Source organism: Balaenoptera physalus (assembly GCF_965194825.1).
Source record: "Balaenoptera physalus genome assembly, chromosome: 4".
In the NCBI taxonomy this organism is placed as follows: domain Eukaryota; kingdom Metazoa; phylum Chordata; class Mammalia; order Artiodactyla; family Balaenopteridae; genus Balaenoptera; species Balaenoptera physalus.
This window is the reverse complement of record NC_138891.1, coordinates 41,687,598-41,705,189: the sequence shown is the minus strand read 5'-3', so window position 1 is coordinate 41,705,189 and position 17,592 is coordinate 41,687,598. Positions and strand designations below refer to the sequence as shown.

The following is a 17,592-nucleotide window of genomic DNA, read 5'->3' as shown; positions in this document are numbered from 1 at the left end:
AGTGAACACATCTGTGCAACCACCACCCAGGTCAAGAAATAGAATATAACACCCTAAAAGCCCCCCTTGTTTTCCTCTTACTTTCCTGTCCCTCCTCCCCAGAGGGACCAGAGATTAGTTTTGCTAGTTCGTAAACTTTATAAAAATAGAATCATATAGTATATATGCTTTTGTGTCTGGCTTCTTTTTTGGCATTATGTTTGTGAGATTAATTCTCTCGGTTGTGTGTAAGCAGTTTTTCATTCTCATGGCTTACAGGATTCCATTATATGATGATATCACATTTTATTCATCCATTCTCCTCTTGATGAACACGGTAGTTTCCAGGTTTTGTCCTTTAGCCCTTTGATGCCCAAAGACCTGCCCATTTCACTATTATTTTTGCCTACTGGTGTAACTGAAAAAAAGGAAGGGAGAGGGTAGATGAAGGAGCCAGCCTGGAGAGCCAGGCCTGTGGATTTTTTATCTTTGCTGGTACTAAGTGTTTTCTGAAGCACTGAAGCCTGTGCTCTCATTCAGAAACCTGAACACAGAAGAAAAAAGCTACGGGATGGCTTCCATCATGGGCGGGCGAGCTGATTGCAGTTGGTGGTCTTTGGGATGCTTAGAATAAAAGAAACTGGGTGATAATGGGAAACCGGCCTGGCTTGGGAAGTGTCCCCTGGGGGCACTGACAACTGGCGGCTCGACCCTGACCCTCCCCCAGGGCCTGGTCCCAGAGGGCTTGGTACTCAGGAAGTCCCTCTGTCCTGGCCAGTGTGGAAGAGGCTGTGTAGTTGGCTTCCAGAGCTTGATTCTGAGTGAAAGCAGTTTCCTTGGAGTATGTTTTAAAGTTACCTAGCCTCTTGAGGGGTTTTTGTCATCTAGTACTACAACTTCTTTTCAGGGCGGTCTGGCTTTTGTGGTCTGGGGGACTGAGATTTTCTTTGGGGAAATGCTTGGGCCTTTTGGACTCAGCACAGGCAGTGTCTGAGCCTGTAGAATGTCAAGGGGTCTCACAGGATCAGACATCCTCCATGAAAGATGCTGATGACAGCAGACCCTGCATTGTTGACTTCCTCCTTTGCTCTCAAGCTTCAAATCTTCCCAAGGGGGAAATATGAAGACTACTCAGTGGACTGAATGATCGCCACTCAGCATCCTGGGGTTGCCATCCGTTTGGTTACCGTTAGAGTTTCTCCACCTCCCTGTCTTTCCTCATCTCCTACCTCTCTCCCCCTGAACACACTTGCTTTCTTCCTGTTCCTGGACCTTGATTAATTCCTTCCTGCCTCAGACAGAAGCTGTGCAACATTCTCTTGTCCATTCTTGCTTGTCCTTTGTGGCTCAGTTTAAACGTCATTTCCCCAGGAATCCCTCTCCAATTTTTCAATCTTAGACAAGTGCCCTTGAAGCACTTCCTGTCTCAGATACAAGAAGACAGTCTTCCCCATCAGGCTGATGTGTTCTTGAAGGCACAGACCCAGTTGCTTTGTTCACTTATGCCTGGCACATATCCATCCATGTTTGTTAAATGGATGAATTGATGGGTAAACCAAGGGGCCTGAGACAAGTTGTGAGACTGTCTCTCCTTATAATTTGCTGTGTGATCTTGGGTGTTCATTAACTTCACCTCTCCTAGAGCCTATCTCCCTCTCTGTAAAATAATGCATAAGGCTGGAAGATCTTGTAGGCACCTTTCCGCTTCAGTTTTTTCTGAGTCTAACAGTGAGAAGATCCTACTTGAGGGGTAGCATTCTTTGAAAATGCAGGCTGGCCTTAGCATCATGGTTTAAGTGGCCTTAGTTGCACGCCCGTGTTCTTAGCATAAGAGCTCTGTTCTTCCCAGTTCATCATAGCCTGCTCTGGGCTAAAACTATAGCTTATATTTGCTTTTATTTTGCTCTTCCAACGTCATATACATTTATTTATTTCCTGATCTGTCTTCTCTTCCATTAGTGTGCCCCCTGGGGACAAGGTTCATGTGTCACGTGTTACTTTTATATCCCCTTTGCTTAGCACAGCACCTGTGAGTTAATTTCAGTTGATGAAAAGAGATCTGTATTACAGAGAATATTACTTTCATTGAGATTATTCTCTGGAAAGTATAGCTATTTCATGATTATGCAGATTAACTCAAGTTTGTGACTAACATAAACTCTTTTCCACTTTCCTTAACCCATTTAACTTCTTCTGGCCTATTTCCCAGAAGGTTGATAGGGGCTAAAAGAAGTAAAACACTAGTTGGTTTAATTCTGGTGAAAAGTTAAAGGAGGATTTGGGGCTCATTATGGGTTTAATTATACCTAATAACTAAGGTCCCTGAGCCTTATTTCCTCATCTGTGAAACGGAGATGACACTAGTTCAGTATCAAGGACTAAAAAGGTTGTTGCAATGAGCCCATCGATGGGCTTGGGGTCCTTGGCTTGGGTTCAGGCACACAGTAGATATTTTTAAAATATTAGTTAAAGAAAAAAATTAGGTATTATATTACATTTTTATTTTCGCTCTAAGAATTGCTAAAGATCTTTAACTGGAGAATTATTACTTTTTGAGCCAGATTTGAGCGAAATCCTTCTGGCATCTACTATCCACCTGTCAGGCTGGGAGTGGAGGTGGGAGAAAGGCTCCCTCAGGTTGGATTTTACTATGCTGAGATGCAGGGTTTTTCTCCTCCCGCTGAGGGAAAGGGACCTGTATTAGACGGGGCCTGGGAGCTGATAGGCATGGATGGGGCGGCATTGAAATTATACCTAGTCATCATGGTTGAGTCCCGATCAAAATGAAAGGAATTTTAAGTGATATTAAGTAAATGTCCAAGTCCCTTCCCTGCTGATCTTCAGCCCCTAGATTATACTGGGAACATTTGGAATGGGTACTCTCTCTCTGTGGTTGCCGTGGTTTTCCTTTTAACAAACCACATGGAAAAAGCAGAAAGGAAGAGGATGTGGGGAACTAGCTTCCATGTAGTGTGTTAGGGAGGAAGAAAATCTTCCTCAACCCTTCTGGGTTCTTCTGGTGTAAGGATTAAATTGACATGACACAGATTAACAGGAGAAAGTCACACAAAAATGTAATAACAGGGACACGTGGGAGATAACCGAGGAAAACTTGAAAAAGGCCAAAGCCCTCACCTTAAATACCATCCTCAGCTGAAGACGAAAGAGGATGTTGAGGGTGAGGAGAGTGAGTTCTGGGAGGTCACCAGGAAGAGCACGGTAAACACAGGTAAGGTTGTGATGCACATTTAACTCACTGCCTTCTCCACTGATAAGATACAGACTTGGACACCCTTGCAGACAGCGACTTCCCTTACAAATGTAAATGTTTCTGACAAAGGGTAACTCCTGCTTGGTTTTCAATGTTTTTTCCCTTGCCTGCTGTTTCTTAGAGAATAACCAGCTTAAAATAATTAATATACCAAAGAGACATATTTTAGGGTAGCAAATTCTGCTACTCTGTAAAGTGGCTAGGCCCCTGTGGGTCCCCTGGGGTTGCTCCCTCCACCTGGCTGTGACTCCTGGAGCTGCCCTGCGGGCGGGCTCCTCCGCCTCGGGGCTAAGTCTCCTCCCCTATAACTGTCGGGTGTCTTAGTACAGAGAGCTGGCCCTCTACCCTGCAGCCTCACTACATGGAGAAAATAAAGGTTTTCCATAAAGGTTTTCTGGTTTTTAGCAGAAGTTCTGTTATCTAGACGTATGTACACACATCTGGAAATAAAGATAAACAGCTGTAGAAAGGGGAATATGAAAGGGACAATTAAGAGAAAAACGCGATTTGTCATTGGGGACACGGAGTGGGTTTTAAGCAGACATATTTTGTACAGTAAGAACGGCTAACTCTCAATACATGTTCTCATAATTATTTTTAAATTAAAAGGCACAACGACTGCGTTATAAGAGGTATGAGTCTGGAGAAAAAAGATGCAGTGGTTGGCTTTTTCTTTTATGCATTTCATTGGGAACCATATTTTAGCCTTTCTTAGTGTCTTGAAGCATTTCCTAATTTCAAGTTTACCACCACTCTCTGACCTTTTGAGGTGGAGTTTAGGATTAAAAAATAAGAGGACTTAGGTCTGAAAATGAAAATACATGTTTTTCCTAGAAAATACCAAATACCAAATACTTGGGAATGTTTACCAGAAAAAATCTTGATTCAAGGAGGTTTTCAAAATCTGGAGGCTCCTGACTAACTTGCCTGAAGAAGAGAAAGGAAAGGGCAAGCAGTTGGTCTGCTGCTTTTGCTGTTTTCTTCCTCAGTTTACTTTCACTACCAGGATTGGGGTTTGGGGTAAAGTGGTGGGGAGTGAAGGGAGACACGGTACCAGGCAACTGTGGGGCTTTGAAGTCATAATGCCCTAGGGTCAAGTGCTTCTTTTCTGTTTGTTAGCTGTGTGACCTCAAGGAAGTTAATGAACCTCTCTGAGCCTCAGTCCCTGCATTTGTAAAATGGCCTTCATAGGCTTATTGGGATGATTCAGTGAGAAAATGCAGAAAGATTTTACACCCCCATAAGTGCAAATAACATCATTGTTGTTTTCTGCCTGCTTTTTCATTTATTCATCAAAGATTCTGATTCGGTGGGCCCAGAAAAAATGGTTTTTAGAAGGCACCCTGTAGAGTTCTAATGTCCTCAGTCCACACCTTGAGAAATGCTGTCCTTAAGGGATGAGGAGCAGTTTGGGCATCAAGGGGGAGGGCAGGGCTGTCACGTACGTGTACACACAACTCGAGGGGATACCCCAACATTGTAGTACATGTCCATGGAGCACACATAGTTGGGGTACCTGACCTGCAAGGCCACAGGCAGTGACCCTTTTTGGGGGAGGGTGCAGAGAGTGGGGTGTGTGTGTGTGTGTGTGTGTGTGTGTGTGTGTGTGTGTGTTATGCAGGGTATGCTTGGGACACTGAAGAGCTTTCCCTCTGAGGGAGCACGCAGGATGGGAGACGAGGAAGCAGGGTGGGGACCCATGCCAAGGAACTCAGGCTTTGGCTAGGAAGTGGTGAGAAGCCACAGAAGAGTCTAGGCAAAGACATGATTAGGTCATGCTGACGGTCACATGAGGGACGAACCAAGAGAATGAGACAGTAATTATGAGAGAATATAATCAACCAGCTGGGTGGGGAGAGCGCTTGAATGGAGGCGGAGACAGTTTGCACTGAGGAGGGGACAGATTTGAGAGATGTGCTGGAGGAGGTTAGGAGGACACAGATGGTGCTGCTCGCTGAGAAAAAGGGAGCAGGAGCTGGTGACGGCTTGGAGGTCCCAGTTAGGTGACCTGGTGAGGTCAGGAGGAGCAGGTTTTCTTGGAGAGGGGAAGACAGTGATTAGTTAAGTGCTGACCGAAGTCAATGGAAAGCGCTGAATTGACCCTTGGGCCCTGGGCACCTGGAACTCTGGGAAGCGGCCTGGAAGGGGGCAAAGATTTAGGATCTGAAACCTTGGCATGAAGGCGAGCATGAGGCAGTGTGAGGAGGGTGCACTGATGTGATCCTGGGACACAGCGATCTAATCCCCAGGAGGCTGGGGCCTGGAGCCAGGAGATGGAGCACATGGAGAGGGGAGAGGCCACTGAGGCAGGGGAGGGGGGAGGGGGGAGCAGACCGGCTGAGAGGGACTGGAAGCCACGTGGGGGGGTCGGGGGGGGGAGCCTGTCACGTGCTTCATCTAAAGAGAGAGCGGGCACTAAGGACGGAGAGGGCCCGTTGGGTCTGTCGGACAGGAGTCCTCGGTGGCTCTAGCTTGGGTGGTTTGGGTAACGTGGAGGAGCAGAAGGCAGGTGGCTTTGATTCTGGGAGAGGGTGGGGAGTGGGAAGCGGAGACCGTGAGTTCCCCCGTGAGACCGGCAGTAGCCGGGCAGAGGGAGTCCAGGCGGTGGTGAGGATGGAACGTCAGGTCGGGCAGGGGAAGGACCGGTTAATTGAATGGGAGCTGTCCGAGCCCTTCATTCTCAGGCGTGCTGTGTCTGAGGGAGGAGGCCAGAGAAGCAGGTGAGAAGACCTGGGCGAGGGAGGGCGACTCAGGGAGCAGCTCTGGGAACCAGGAGGAGGGGCTGGGGGCCAGCGCGGCTGGGCTGGGCGAGGAGGATGGATCGCTGGAAACGCGGCAGAGCAAGGGGCGTGGCGGGCACGGGGATGCCGTGCAGCGACCCAGTGCAGGGGTGCCGGCGGTGCCGGTGGTGCAGGGGTGTGAGCGGGCAAGCTGGGCTTCAAGCGCACGCTCCATAAGCCCCATCTATCCCGTGGGTGGTTCGTAGTCAGGCTGTCGTAGGTGGGGAGTGAGAGGGGCAGGAAGAGCCTTGAGGAGGGAGAGAGTTCTTTCATCTGTTTCTGGAGAAACATAGTATGATCATTTTGAAGACTTTCATAATTACTTTGTATAAAATTAGTATCCGTTTATAAAACTTTTTCTTTTCTTGTTCTAGTGATGATCGCAGTGCCTCTTCAGAAGAAAAAGGTATGGAACTCTTACGTCAATGCTGAGTTACTGAAAACTTAACCTATACTGTGGTAATTTGCATTTTCAGAAAATGATTTTTTTATTAATTTTCTTTATTGGCTGCAGTTTACATTCATGCATTCACCAACTTATAGAAATGTGTTAAAATAATCAATAGGTTAGGATGATACGATAATGACAATTTTTCAGAATTTTCTTTAAGATTGTTTTTCAACAGATATTCCAAAAAAAAAAAGAAATGTAAAGAGTTTGGGCCTTTGTAGTTTTTATAACTTAAGAATAGAAAATAAATGCTCTTACATCTCTCTCCTTTTAAACTCTGACTCTAACATTCTTTTTAACCTTATTTTAAATTCAATAAAGTAAGATTAGGGAAGTATTGTCAACTGAATTCTATAAATGTTCCATACACAATGACTGGATATTTTCTTTAATACTTGAGTGTTGTCGTCAATTTTAGATACTTAATGAAAATAACAACACACAATTCTATCCCTGAAAGTGGGTAAAATAAACACTTTTATTTATTTATTTTAAAAAATAAATTTATTTATTTATTACTTATTTTTGGCTGCATTGGGTCTTTGTTGCGTGCGGCTTTCTCTAGTTGCGGCGAGCGGGGGCTACTCTTCATTGCGGTTCACTGGCTTTTCATTGCAGTGGCTTCTCTTGTTGCGGAGCTCAGGCTGTAGGCGTGCGGGCTTCAGTAGTTGTGGCACGTGGGCTCATTAGTTGTGGCTCGCAGGCTCTAGAGCACAGGCTCAGTAGTTGTGGCGCATGGGTTTAGTTGCTCCGTGGCATGTGGGATCTTCCCGGACCAGGGCTCGAACCCGTGTCCCCTGCATTTGGCAGGAGGATTCTTAACCACTGCGCCACCAGGGAAGCCCAATACTCCTTTATTAAAGGAAGGTCTTGGTCTAGGTTTGGGGGTTGCTGAGGGTTGAGTCCTCTTTTTGGCCTGTGCTGCTTGTTATTAAAGGCTGTAAACAGTGTGTGGGGATGTATTTCTTGCTTTGCCTCCTTCTCTTTATCGTGTGCTGCATGGCTCCGAGTCCTTCTGGAGGGTGGTTCCGAGGCCACTTTAGTTGTTGACCTGTGTCACTGGACTGCGGAGTGGCTTAGAAACTCCTCAGCTCATTGCTGGGCCACTGTCTTAACTTTTGCAAGTTCCATATCCCTCCTGTGTTTCATTTTTCCAGCACAGAATAATAACCCGCCTAATAAAAGTATCCTGATTAAAATCTAATAACAGTTTCTGTAACATTTGGCTGGAATGTGTAGTGTATGGGGCTGTCATGAATCTGTCAAGTGTAGGGTTGGATCTGGCCAGCTTTTCTGCTTCCTGGTGCTGACCTCAACCTCACCCGTCCCTCTATTGGCTTTTGCCTGTTTCTGTCTGCTTGAGATGCCTCTCCCTTCCTGCACACTTAACCTCCCAGGCTTGTTTCAGCGCTACCGAATTCAAGGACTCGTGCTGAATCCCTCACCTGCAGTGAGTGGTCTCAATTTCTCTCTTGGACCAGCAGAATACTGGCCTTCCTTCGTTTTGTATTGTCCTAATTTCTTCATTTGTCTATGCACGGCCACTGCTTTTCCTCACACAGGCTGTTTGCTGGGACATGGATTTTCTGCTAATGCTGCAGAGTGCCCATCACACGGTGGACACTAAGTCAGTGTTCATTAAATTGAAGGGACAGTAGTCTCTGCCCACGCCCAGGGGAATTAGTCAACTGGTAATTAAGCCCCTGTTGTTCACCAGCCTGGCGTGGGTGAATGTTCCAGACAAACGAAATGGAGGAGTTGTCTGTTCCATGAGCAGTCTAATTGAGCATGGCGTAAATACAGACTAGGGACCTGGTAGCTAAGGGGCAATCCTTCCCTACACAGAAATGCTCTTGCTCTGTTTAACATTGTTGGTAACTTCTGCAGCAGTTACCCCTTCTTCTCCTATACTATAATATCTCCATTCCCATGCACCCACACTGGCCTAGGCTCTCATCACTTCATACCTGGATCTCTGCAGTGGCCTCCGTGTCAGGCTCTCTGGAGTCTAATGCATTCTGAACGTCAGTACCCCGCAGTGTCCACCAACATCTTGGGGAACACCAAGGCCCATTCCAGCTTGAAGCTGTCGTGTAATTCTGCGTCTCCATGTTATTCCGCGTCTCCATGTCATTCCCTGTAGGAGAACCATCCCCCAAGGCCAGTTCTTCCTAACTGCATTCCAGGTCCTCCCTAGTCTGGTCACAACTTATCTGGCCAAGTTTACATCCTCACCTCTAACCTATTTGTGTCATTTCACTAAATTGTTGACAGTTGTTTGCCTGAATTGACTGTTAACTGGGGAAGGACACTGATTCTTTGGTATAGTAACACCACTGTCTGCCCTTCAGTTACAAAATCTAAAACCAGGTGCTTTTTTTTCCTTTCTGGTGTCAAGTTACTTAATTGCCAGGGATGTTTTTAGGGAGCTGCTGAGTTAATCAAACAAAGAAACAATGCCCTTTGGCACAAAATTGAGAGATTGCCAGGGATCCAACCAAATGTAATTATAAAGTTTGTTGGCTTTCTGTTTGCCCTCTCTTGGAAAAGGCTTATGGTTTCTTGGGCTAAATCTTTTTTCCTTTGAGAATATGGCATTGTTTACCATTGGTAACTGGGCATTCATTTGACATGCAAGGCTGCTTTGGCTCTAAAGAGGTGATTCAGTTTATGGAATAGGGTGCTTCTATTATTTTTGGTTTAGCAGCTTTTACAAAAATGGACATAATCTTCTATTTTATCCTTGTATTTATACTATTAAACTTTGTTTCTTTCTCAAAATTTAGATTGCCCCAGTCGCAACCTAGATACTTCAAAGGACTCTAAATCAGGTAAGGGATATGATTAATATTGGTAAATGCCCAAATGAAATTTTTACAAAATAACCAATTCATAGCAAGATAAATTACAATTTATTTTTCTGTTTTACTTCAAACAATCTGAATGAAAGGTAGGGACTTTCATCTTTCTACTTGAAAGAGTTGAATGAATTTTAAACTTTCATGATTACCTAGCCTAGTGAAATCAGTGACTTTAAGGTTTGGTGATAAAGATGTACTTAGTGAAACTGAGAATTTATCTGACAGGGCAGTCAGGCCATTTTCTAGATTGGCTCCACTAACCTAGTAGAGGGCCCTCTGTGAGCCCAGCCAGGTGGTGGATACTTGGCTAGGGTAGTCCTGGGAGGCTTCCCTGAGAAGGTGATGGTTGACTTGAACTCTGAAGCATGAATTGAGGTAACAGGGCAAAGGTGGGGAAAAGAGTTGTCTTAATTCAAAAGACTTGCAGGTGTAAAGACCCTGATGTGGGAAAGTGCACAGTGCTTGTTTGCAGAGGCTGGAGAAGGTCAGATGACTGGAATCAGAGAGAGAGGGGAAAGGTGGCAGGGCCATAGTGTGTCTGCAGAGGCAGGCGGGGGCTAGATTACATAGGCCCTTTGGATTAAAAAATCTGTTCTCCGGAGAAGATGTACAAATGGCCAATAAGCACATAAAAGATGCTCAATATCATTTCAGGAAGTTACAAATCAAAACCACAGCAAGATACCACTTCACACCCACTAGGATGACTATAATGAAAAAGATAATAGCAAGTGTTGTCAAGGATGCGGAGAAATTAAAACCCTCATATACCGCTGATGGGAATGTAAATTGTCACAGCCATCTGGGAAAACAGGTCATTCTCAAATAGCTAAACAAATTACCATTTGATCCAGCAATTTCTCTCCTCTGTGTATACCCAAGAGAAACTTGTGCATGAATGTTCACAGCGGCATTATTCATGATAGTCAAAAGTTGGAAACAACCCAAAAGTCCATCAAGTTTTAAATGCATAAACAAAATGTGGTATACCCGTTTGTATTACTTTGCTAAGACTGCTGTAACGAAGTGCCACAGACTGGGGGGCTTAACCAGCAGAAATGTATTGTCTCACAGTTCTGGGGGCTAGAAGTCTTGAGATCAAGGTGTTGGCAGGGTTGGTTCCTTCTGAGGACTCGGAGGGAAGATCTGTTCCAGATCTCTTTTGTTGGTTCGTAGATAGCCATCATCGTGGTCATATGATGTTCTTCCTATGATGTGTCTCTGTGTCTGAATTTCCCTTTTTTGTAAGGGCACCAGTCATCCTGGATTAGGGCCTACCCTAATGACCTCATTTTACCTGAGGTAAATACCTCTATAAAGACTCTATCTCCAAATAAGGTCATATTCTAAGGACTTCAAACAAGAATTTTCTTTTCGGGGGGGGGAACACAATTCAATACACAACACCATATAATGGAATATTATTCAGCCATAAAAAAGAATAAAGTGCTGATACATACTACAACATGGTTGAACCTTGGAAACATGCTCAGTGAAAAAAGCCAGGTACAAAAGCCTGTGTATTATGTAATTCCATTTATATGAAATGTCTAGAATAGGCAACTCTATTTAGGCAGAAAATAGAGTATTGGTTGTCTAGGTCTGGGAGGAATGGGGAGGTTGGAAATAGTAAAAAGGTACAGGGTTTTTCTTGGGTTATGAAAATGTAAAATTGATTGTCATGATAGATGTATAACTGTGAATATACGAAAAGCCATGGAATTGTACACTTTGAGTGAATTGTATAGTATGCAAATTAGATCTCAATAAGGTCGTTATAGAAAAAAAAAAAAGGTTATATCAGAAGAAAAATATCCAAAGCTTGTTGTCCAGAAAAAAATCCACGTGTTTTCTTGAAAAACTTATGCTCAGTCATGTCTGTGCCCAGGGCCCTGCTTCCTGAACAGTTTGCTGGGACTGTGGTTTTTGCACACTTGATTTATTCCTGTGATTAGGTTTATGTGGAATAGAATATACTTCAGGACAGACAAGTAGCAAAAGTTGTCCCTCTGATTTGTTTCCTTACCCTTGTCATTTCTGAGAACAGAGCCAGCTGGCAATCTTGTTGCCAGATTGTAGAGTTTTTATTGTTATATCTGGAAAATTAAGTATATTTTTCTCTTTTTCCTCGAGGTAATATTGTACGGGTTTGATGATTACATCGGCTATTTTTATGAGGTTTCCATGTTCCTAGTGACGAAAGGGGAACAGTACCTAAAGTTATGCGAAGTACCCTTTGGTTTTAACGTTAAATAGAAAAGGAGAACTATGGATTTGTAAGATATAACCAAAATGGAGATTAAAATGGGATTGTGCAAGGACACCTCTCCCCCAGCTGTCTGAGAAAGGAGGAGAAAGTCCGCTGCTGGTGATAGTGTCCGAATCTAAAGATGAGAGTTAAAAGTGTGTACACGCAGAGTTTAGTCCAGCCAGTGGGTAACACACAGGTTGTCAGGTGAGTGAAGGGACAGACACCTCAGGCCAGAGTGGGGTGGAGCCTTCTCAGCTGGATGAAGGGAGGCTGGCCTTGTCAAGAAGCAGAGGGTGATTTTTGTAAACTGAGAGCAGAGCTGATACGGGGTACAGGGCAGGGCAGCGAGCCCCAGAGGGGAGACGGGAGTGACCCCTGACTTGGCCTCGGGGGTGGAGAGGGAGCGGGCTGTGCAGCTGCTGTTTCTATCTAGGCTGAGAGTATGTGGAAGGGGCTGTGGCCTGCATTCCCCTCCTGTCTGCCCCGAAGTGTCCAACCCTCAGAGGGGAGAAAGTGCACCGGCCTCCGGACCGGATAAGGCATGGGACCTGCTCTTTCAGTTTGCCTGCTTTCACATTCCCTCTGTTCCCTTTCTCACCTTTCTCTCCTTTTATTTTTTTTAAAGTAAAGTTTATTTTTAAAAGCTTAGCTGTTTTTAGTTGAATGCAGTGGATCAAAGGAAGGAGTATGGATTTTGTCCGCATCTAGGCTGGCGTTCTGAAGGACAGCTGGGTGTGGTGAAGGTGGCACCCATCAGAATGAGAAACTGTGAGAAGAGAAGCTCAGAGTTGGGGGTTGTTTGCGCACCAGCTTCCCTGAGCAGGGAGCCTGCTGCCAGGGCTTTTACCTGCACAAATATGGGAAGGGTTTAGTGCTCGTAGTAGCAGGCTTGGACTGGCCTGTCACTGGAGTTTAAGAGTGAACGTGACCTATTAGTAACACTTATTAAGTGCCTACTGTGTGTGAGGCCCTGGGCTGGTCCCTCTTCGCAGACATCTTATTTAGTTCTCAAATTTGTACCATGAGGCAGAAAAATGGTCCTGGGGGCTTGAGCAGGCTCACAGGGCAGGAAGGCAGAAATAGAATCAGGAGTCCTAAGTCCAGAACCAGAGGAAAGGTGAACGAAGGGCTGGCCCCAGACTCCCTCTCCCAAGGACCTGGGGCAGAAGGTGGGCCTCACCTGGGACTGGTCCAGGCAGAATTACAGCCCTGCAGAGGTCCCAGACTGCCAGGGGGAACCGACAGAATAAAGAGGGGCCGTGGTAGGGGCTGCTTGGCTCTTTAAAGCTGGGCAAAGTATTCGTTCGTTCACACATTCATTCATTCATTGAGCATTTGTATAGGGATGGGTGCTGGGGAATCAGGGTGGTGAGACACAGCCTCAGTCCTCCGGGGCTCACAGACCAACAGCTAAGCAAGCAGGCACTGCTTGGCAACGGGGTAAATGTGGCAGGATGGATCAGGAAAGAGGCACGGCTCACCTAACTTGGTGGGGCAGAGGGAGACTGTCAGCAGAAGTGACATTGGGCTGGCTCTTAATGGATACCTAGGAGCTCTGGAAGTGGGGTCCGGGGAAGGGATTTCCAGGCAATGGGATGGCATCTGTAAGGGCTTGGAGGAAGGAGTGGTAATCATCCTGGGGTACAGCTTGGGGAACGAGGAAGTGATTAAAATGGGTTGATTCTAGGCCAGTGGTTCTCACCCCTGGCTGCACACTGCAGTTATCTGGGGACCTTTAAAAAAATACTGCTGTTCAGGCCCCATCCCAGAGTCCCAGGCATGGGTGTGTTTAGAAAGCTCCCTAGGTGATATCAGCGTGCAGCCAAGGTTGAGAACCACTGCTCTGTTCTTCCAGCCCTGGAAGACCAAGGCCATGTCGTATCGCTTTGATCTCCCAGCACCTGTTTCAACGCCTCACCCTCCCCTCAGGCACGCTCTCATGCAGGAGTCTGCCTCCTACTCCCCCCCAACCCCCCGCCATCCAATCAGTCACCAGCTCCTGGGTGTTGAACTGCTGAAGTAACAAGAAGCATGTTTGCAAGTGTAACAACATGGTTAAGAGGGCAAGTTCAGGCCAGACTGCCCAAGCTGAAATCTTAGCTCCAGACTTCCTGGGCCTGGGATGAGGGGTAGTGAGTGCCCTGGTGCTCACGGTGTTGCATAAGTCAGTTAACTGACCTCAGCTTACCTCATTTGGAAGTGAGAGTTAATGTGTAAGTATATGTAAAGCCCTTACGTAAATATATGTAAATGTATATATATATGCAAAGTGAGTAAATAAATGTAAATGAGAGAATACACGTAAATGAGTCAGTATATGCACAGTGCCTGGCACATAGTGAACACTCTAAAAAGCTGCTCTTAGCTGCTGTATTATCGTTCTCATCTTTATTCTCAAATCTTTCCATTTCTCCGTGTAACTATTGTCCGTCCTTGGTTTTGGTTGTCAGTAGTTGCGTGCAGGGAGGGAAGATCTGAGAATAATATTAATAGCTTTCTGTGTATTTACTCAGGGGACCCTGAGCCTGCGTGGAGGGTGAAGCAGGACGCGCAGCTGAGGGGAGGGAGTGGAGGGGGTGAACTTGGCTGAGCAGATTCTGCCTGGCGCTCATCTGGCCAGCCAGGGGAGGTCCAGGGTGCGCCTGGAGGTGGAGGTCAGATCCGGATTTGGGAGTAGGTGGCAAGCCCGCTCAGGGCTCTTGAGGTGGAAAGAAGGCTGGAAGTGGGGAGTGGGGCTGGAGTGTGGAGAGGAGCAGAACGCAAATGGAGGACACACGGAGAGGTAGGTGGAGAACCAGGACAGACGGGAGAGCTGTGTGGGCAGGATGGGGTGGTAGGGGCCTCTACCTGTGGGAACCCTGGGTCTACCCATGGGAGTCATGGGTCTGGGGGTTGGTGGGCCTTTGGGGACATCAGGGAAAGGATTCCAAACTAGTTGTGGGAACAGAAGCCTGATTGCCGTGGATGGAGGCGCTGAGTTGGGCGTGAGAAAGGGGAGGGAGCATTCTTGGGGACCGCTCTTTCCAGAAGTAGTTGAACAATATAGACTGTTTGTCCTATGCTTCAGGGAAATGGCATTTACACTACAGTATTCTGCACTGTTGTATCATTGAACTTTTGCATGGAGCCTTCTAGATGTACAAGTGCGGGTCCAAGACGGGAGCAGCAAGGGCAGGTCAGGCTGGGTGGGACTTGGGTGACACCCAAATAAAGTGATTATTGCAGCCAAAGTGTGATTTGAACTCATACTTAAGCAATTAAAGTATGTTTTATCCAGCTCCAAAGAAAGATAAGCCTTCTTTTATGTAAACCAGGCTAGTTTTGGACTTAGTGAGAATGGATTAAAAGAAGAAATTAGTTGAGTTCGGATCTGTTTTATTATATGTATAATTAAAAAAAATAATTCCTACTTTTATTCATTGTGTGCTTCTCCTGGCATATGCTTTTTTTTAGGTGACGACAGCAGTTCCGAGAGCAGTTTGGAAAGTGAATCTGGTGAGTTATCTGTGTATGTGTTTCTTTAATTACAGAATTCTAGTTAAACATAGACATCTTTATTTTTATTTTAAAGTAATGCCCAGATCACTTACATTGCTTGAGGACATAATAATTACTAGTGTCTTTTTTGTGGAGTACTGAAAAAGTACTTACATAGTAAATAATTTCTAGTTGGCAAGCAAAGTGGCAAAACAGGATGAGCTGAAGAAGAAAGACAGGAAATGGTTGCTATTGGTGAGAGGCAAACATTTTACCTATTCTCCCATTAGCCTGTGTTTTTTCTTAGTTGTATGAATCTGATTTAGACCTTTTTTTTTTTTTTTTTGTAGATAATGAGGAGCCAAAACCAGAAAAAACAAGTGAGTATATCCTTCCTTCCTCTGACTTTCATTTTTGTTGTTGAAAGGAAAAAAGACGGATAGGCTTTGAGATTTTTAAGTTGCAAGTTGCTTGTTCATGATCTTTTCCTGTGTAAAATCGGGTTCAACATTGGGAAACGAATAAGCATTTTGAAAATCTGAGCTCAGTAGACTTGGAATACAAAGGATGTGTTCCTGGTCTGCATTGATGCCAAGACTCTGCATGTGTGGTTCTGCCCTCACGGTTCCCAAAGGAGAAGAGATTGAGGGACTGACTGAAATCTGCAGTGTCGCCGCAGCGGCCTTGGCTTCCTTCCGAGGTGGTCACCGCTCACAGTTTATCGCAGAGTAAACTGTTTGCTGCTGAAAATGTTGTAGATTTGTGGTTTAAAGTTTCTGGCTTGCTCTTCTGGCTGTTTGTGAACAACTTGAGTATGAAACCACTGTAAAGATGTAGATTCTAAATATAAAATTTGGTTTTGATCTAAAGTTTTGTGAAAGACTTAGGAAAAAAATGTTGCATGACTAAGCTTATATTCTAACTGATTTTATTTTACTGCAGGATTTTTTTCCCCCAGTTCTTCAAATATAATCTGCTTATGAACACAAATACTATAGCAAGGCAGTCAGAGGGCTCCTTTGTAATATTTTAAAATTAATGAAGTCTCTTCACTCAGAAGTCCTTCTGTCTTTAATCTAATTCTCCTTCTGTCTTTAATCTAATTCTCTCTGCGGTTTCCCAGTGGGGAAGCCGTGAAGGTAATTATAAGCTCCTTGCAATCATGTTATGTATTGATAAGAACCTGTAATTATTTCTGTGTCACACTCGTGGAGTAGATGTCACATTCTGATACCCATAAGGAAAGAATGTGTATCAGCCCTCCTACTCCCAATCCCCTTTAGACATTATAAGGACTATTTCATCCTGCAAAATGCAGTCAGAAGTCTAGCCTCCAATAGATTGGATTAGGATAGAAATGAAGTCAGAAAGCTGTGTATTGGGATCTGGTCTTTGTTGTCCCTGGTTAATAATTGAGTAAATGGCCATAGGGACACAGAGTCCAGAGGCAGGGCCCTCAGGGTCCTGGAAGCCAGGCCTGGACCAGGGCCTCACCAGGGTGGCAACCAGGTGGAAGACATTTGAGTCAGAGAGGCTCAAGATAGGCTTATATTTGGGTGGGAGGGCACGGTCAGTGTGGTCAGACAGGGCATGCGTGGGTCAGGGAGCTGCTGGACCTGGCCCTTGGCCAAATTAGACTCCTGGATGTCTTTGGCAGTGCAAGTGGATGGGCTGAGGATGCTTGTCTCTGGAGCCCCGAGGCTATCCACTGGGCCCTGCCTTCCCCCAAGGTTATTCTCTTTGTTAAAAGACCTTTTATCCTCCACGCTAGGGGGAGAAATCGAAGAGACCCCCCACCCCCCGGCCCCCGCCATTCACCTCCATTCTCAGGCCAGGTGGAAGGACCAGGCGGGCCGCCCTGGGATGCTTCCCTTTCTGTGGGCTGGCTGGTGATGCAGGCCCACACATCATCCTCATGATCGGATATGCCTTCTACTCATAGGCATGAACTCTGAGGTCACCTGTGTCGTGTGGATTAAAGAGAAGCTGTGGTTTATGTGTTGGAGAGAATTGCATCAATTTCTCTGCTTTGGCTGGGAAGACCTGGTGGAAGACTCAGTTTGCTGGGTGGTTAGGATTCCCTAACCTCTTTTCTTTTCTCTGCTCCCAAGGCAGATAGGTAGAAACAAAAACCTGGGATGTGGATGAAATGCAGTGTAGATCAGCAGTCCCCAACCTTTTTGGCACCAGGGGCCAGTTTCATGGAAGACGATTTTCCCATGGACCCGGGTCAGGGGGGTGTGGATATGGTTCAGGCGGTAATGCAAGCGATGGGGACGGTGATGGGGAGCCCCAGATGAAGCTTTGCTCGCTCGCCCACCACTCACCTCCTGCTGTGCGGCCTGGTTCCTAACAGGAACCAGGGTTTGGGGACCCCGGGTATAGATGATAGCCACTAAATAATTTAGAATTTTATGATGCTTTTTAAGATAGTGGCTGTGGAAATATGATTGAAGAATTTTGTGGTGCAGGACTTGGGTCAGTATTTAAGAACCTTTGCATCTATAGTATTCTGAGTCCAG

General features: G+C 45.7%; 1 protein-coding gene across 6 annotated transcripts in view; it reads left to right on the top strand.

Annotated features, from left to right (window-relative positions):
* Nucleotides 1–17,592, top strand: part of LOC309659124 (NACHT, LRR and PYD domains-containing protein 1a-like) — a 38,358-nt gene that overhangs the window by 3,230 nt on the left and 17,536 nt on the right. For all 6 annotated transcript variants that reach the window (XR_014262611.1, XR_014262612.1, XR_014262613.1 and 3 more), the window contains exons 2-5: nucleotides 6,405–6,436; nucleotides 9,268–9,312; nucleotides 15,047–15,088; nucleotides 15,421–15,450. Coding sequence is in view for 1 of the 6 variants with exons in the window: in XM_082458416.1 (XP_082314542.1) it covers nucleotides 6,405–6,436; nucleotides 9,268–9,312; nucleotides 15,047–15,088; nucleotides 15,421–15,450 (149 nt within the window). In the remaining 5 variants the exon portion in view is untranslated. The remainder of the gene's footprint in view (nucleotides 1–6,404; nucleotides 6,437–9,267; nucleotides 9,313–15,046; nucleotides 15,089–15,420; nucleotides 15,451–17,592) is intronic.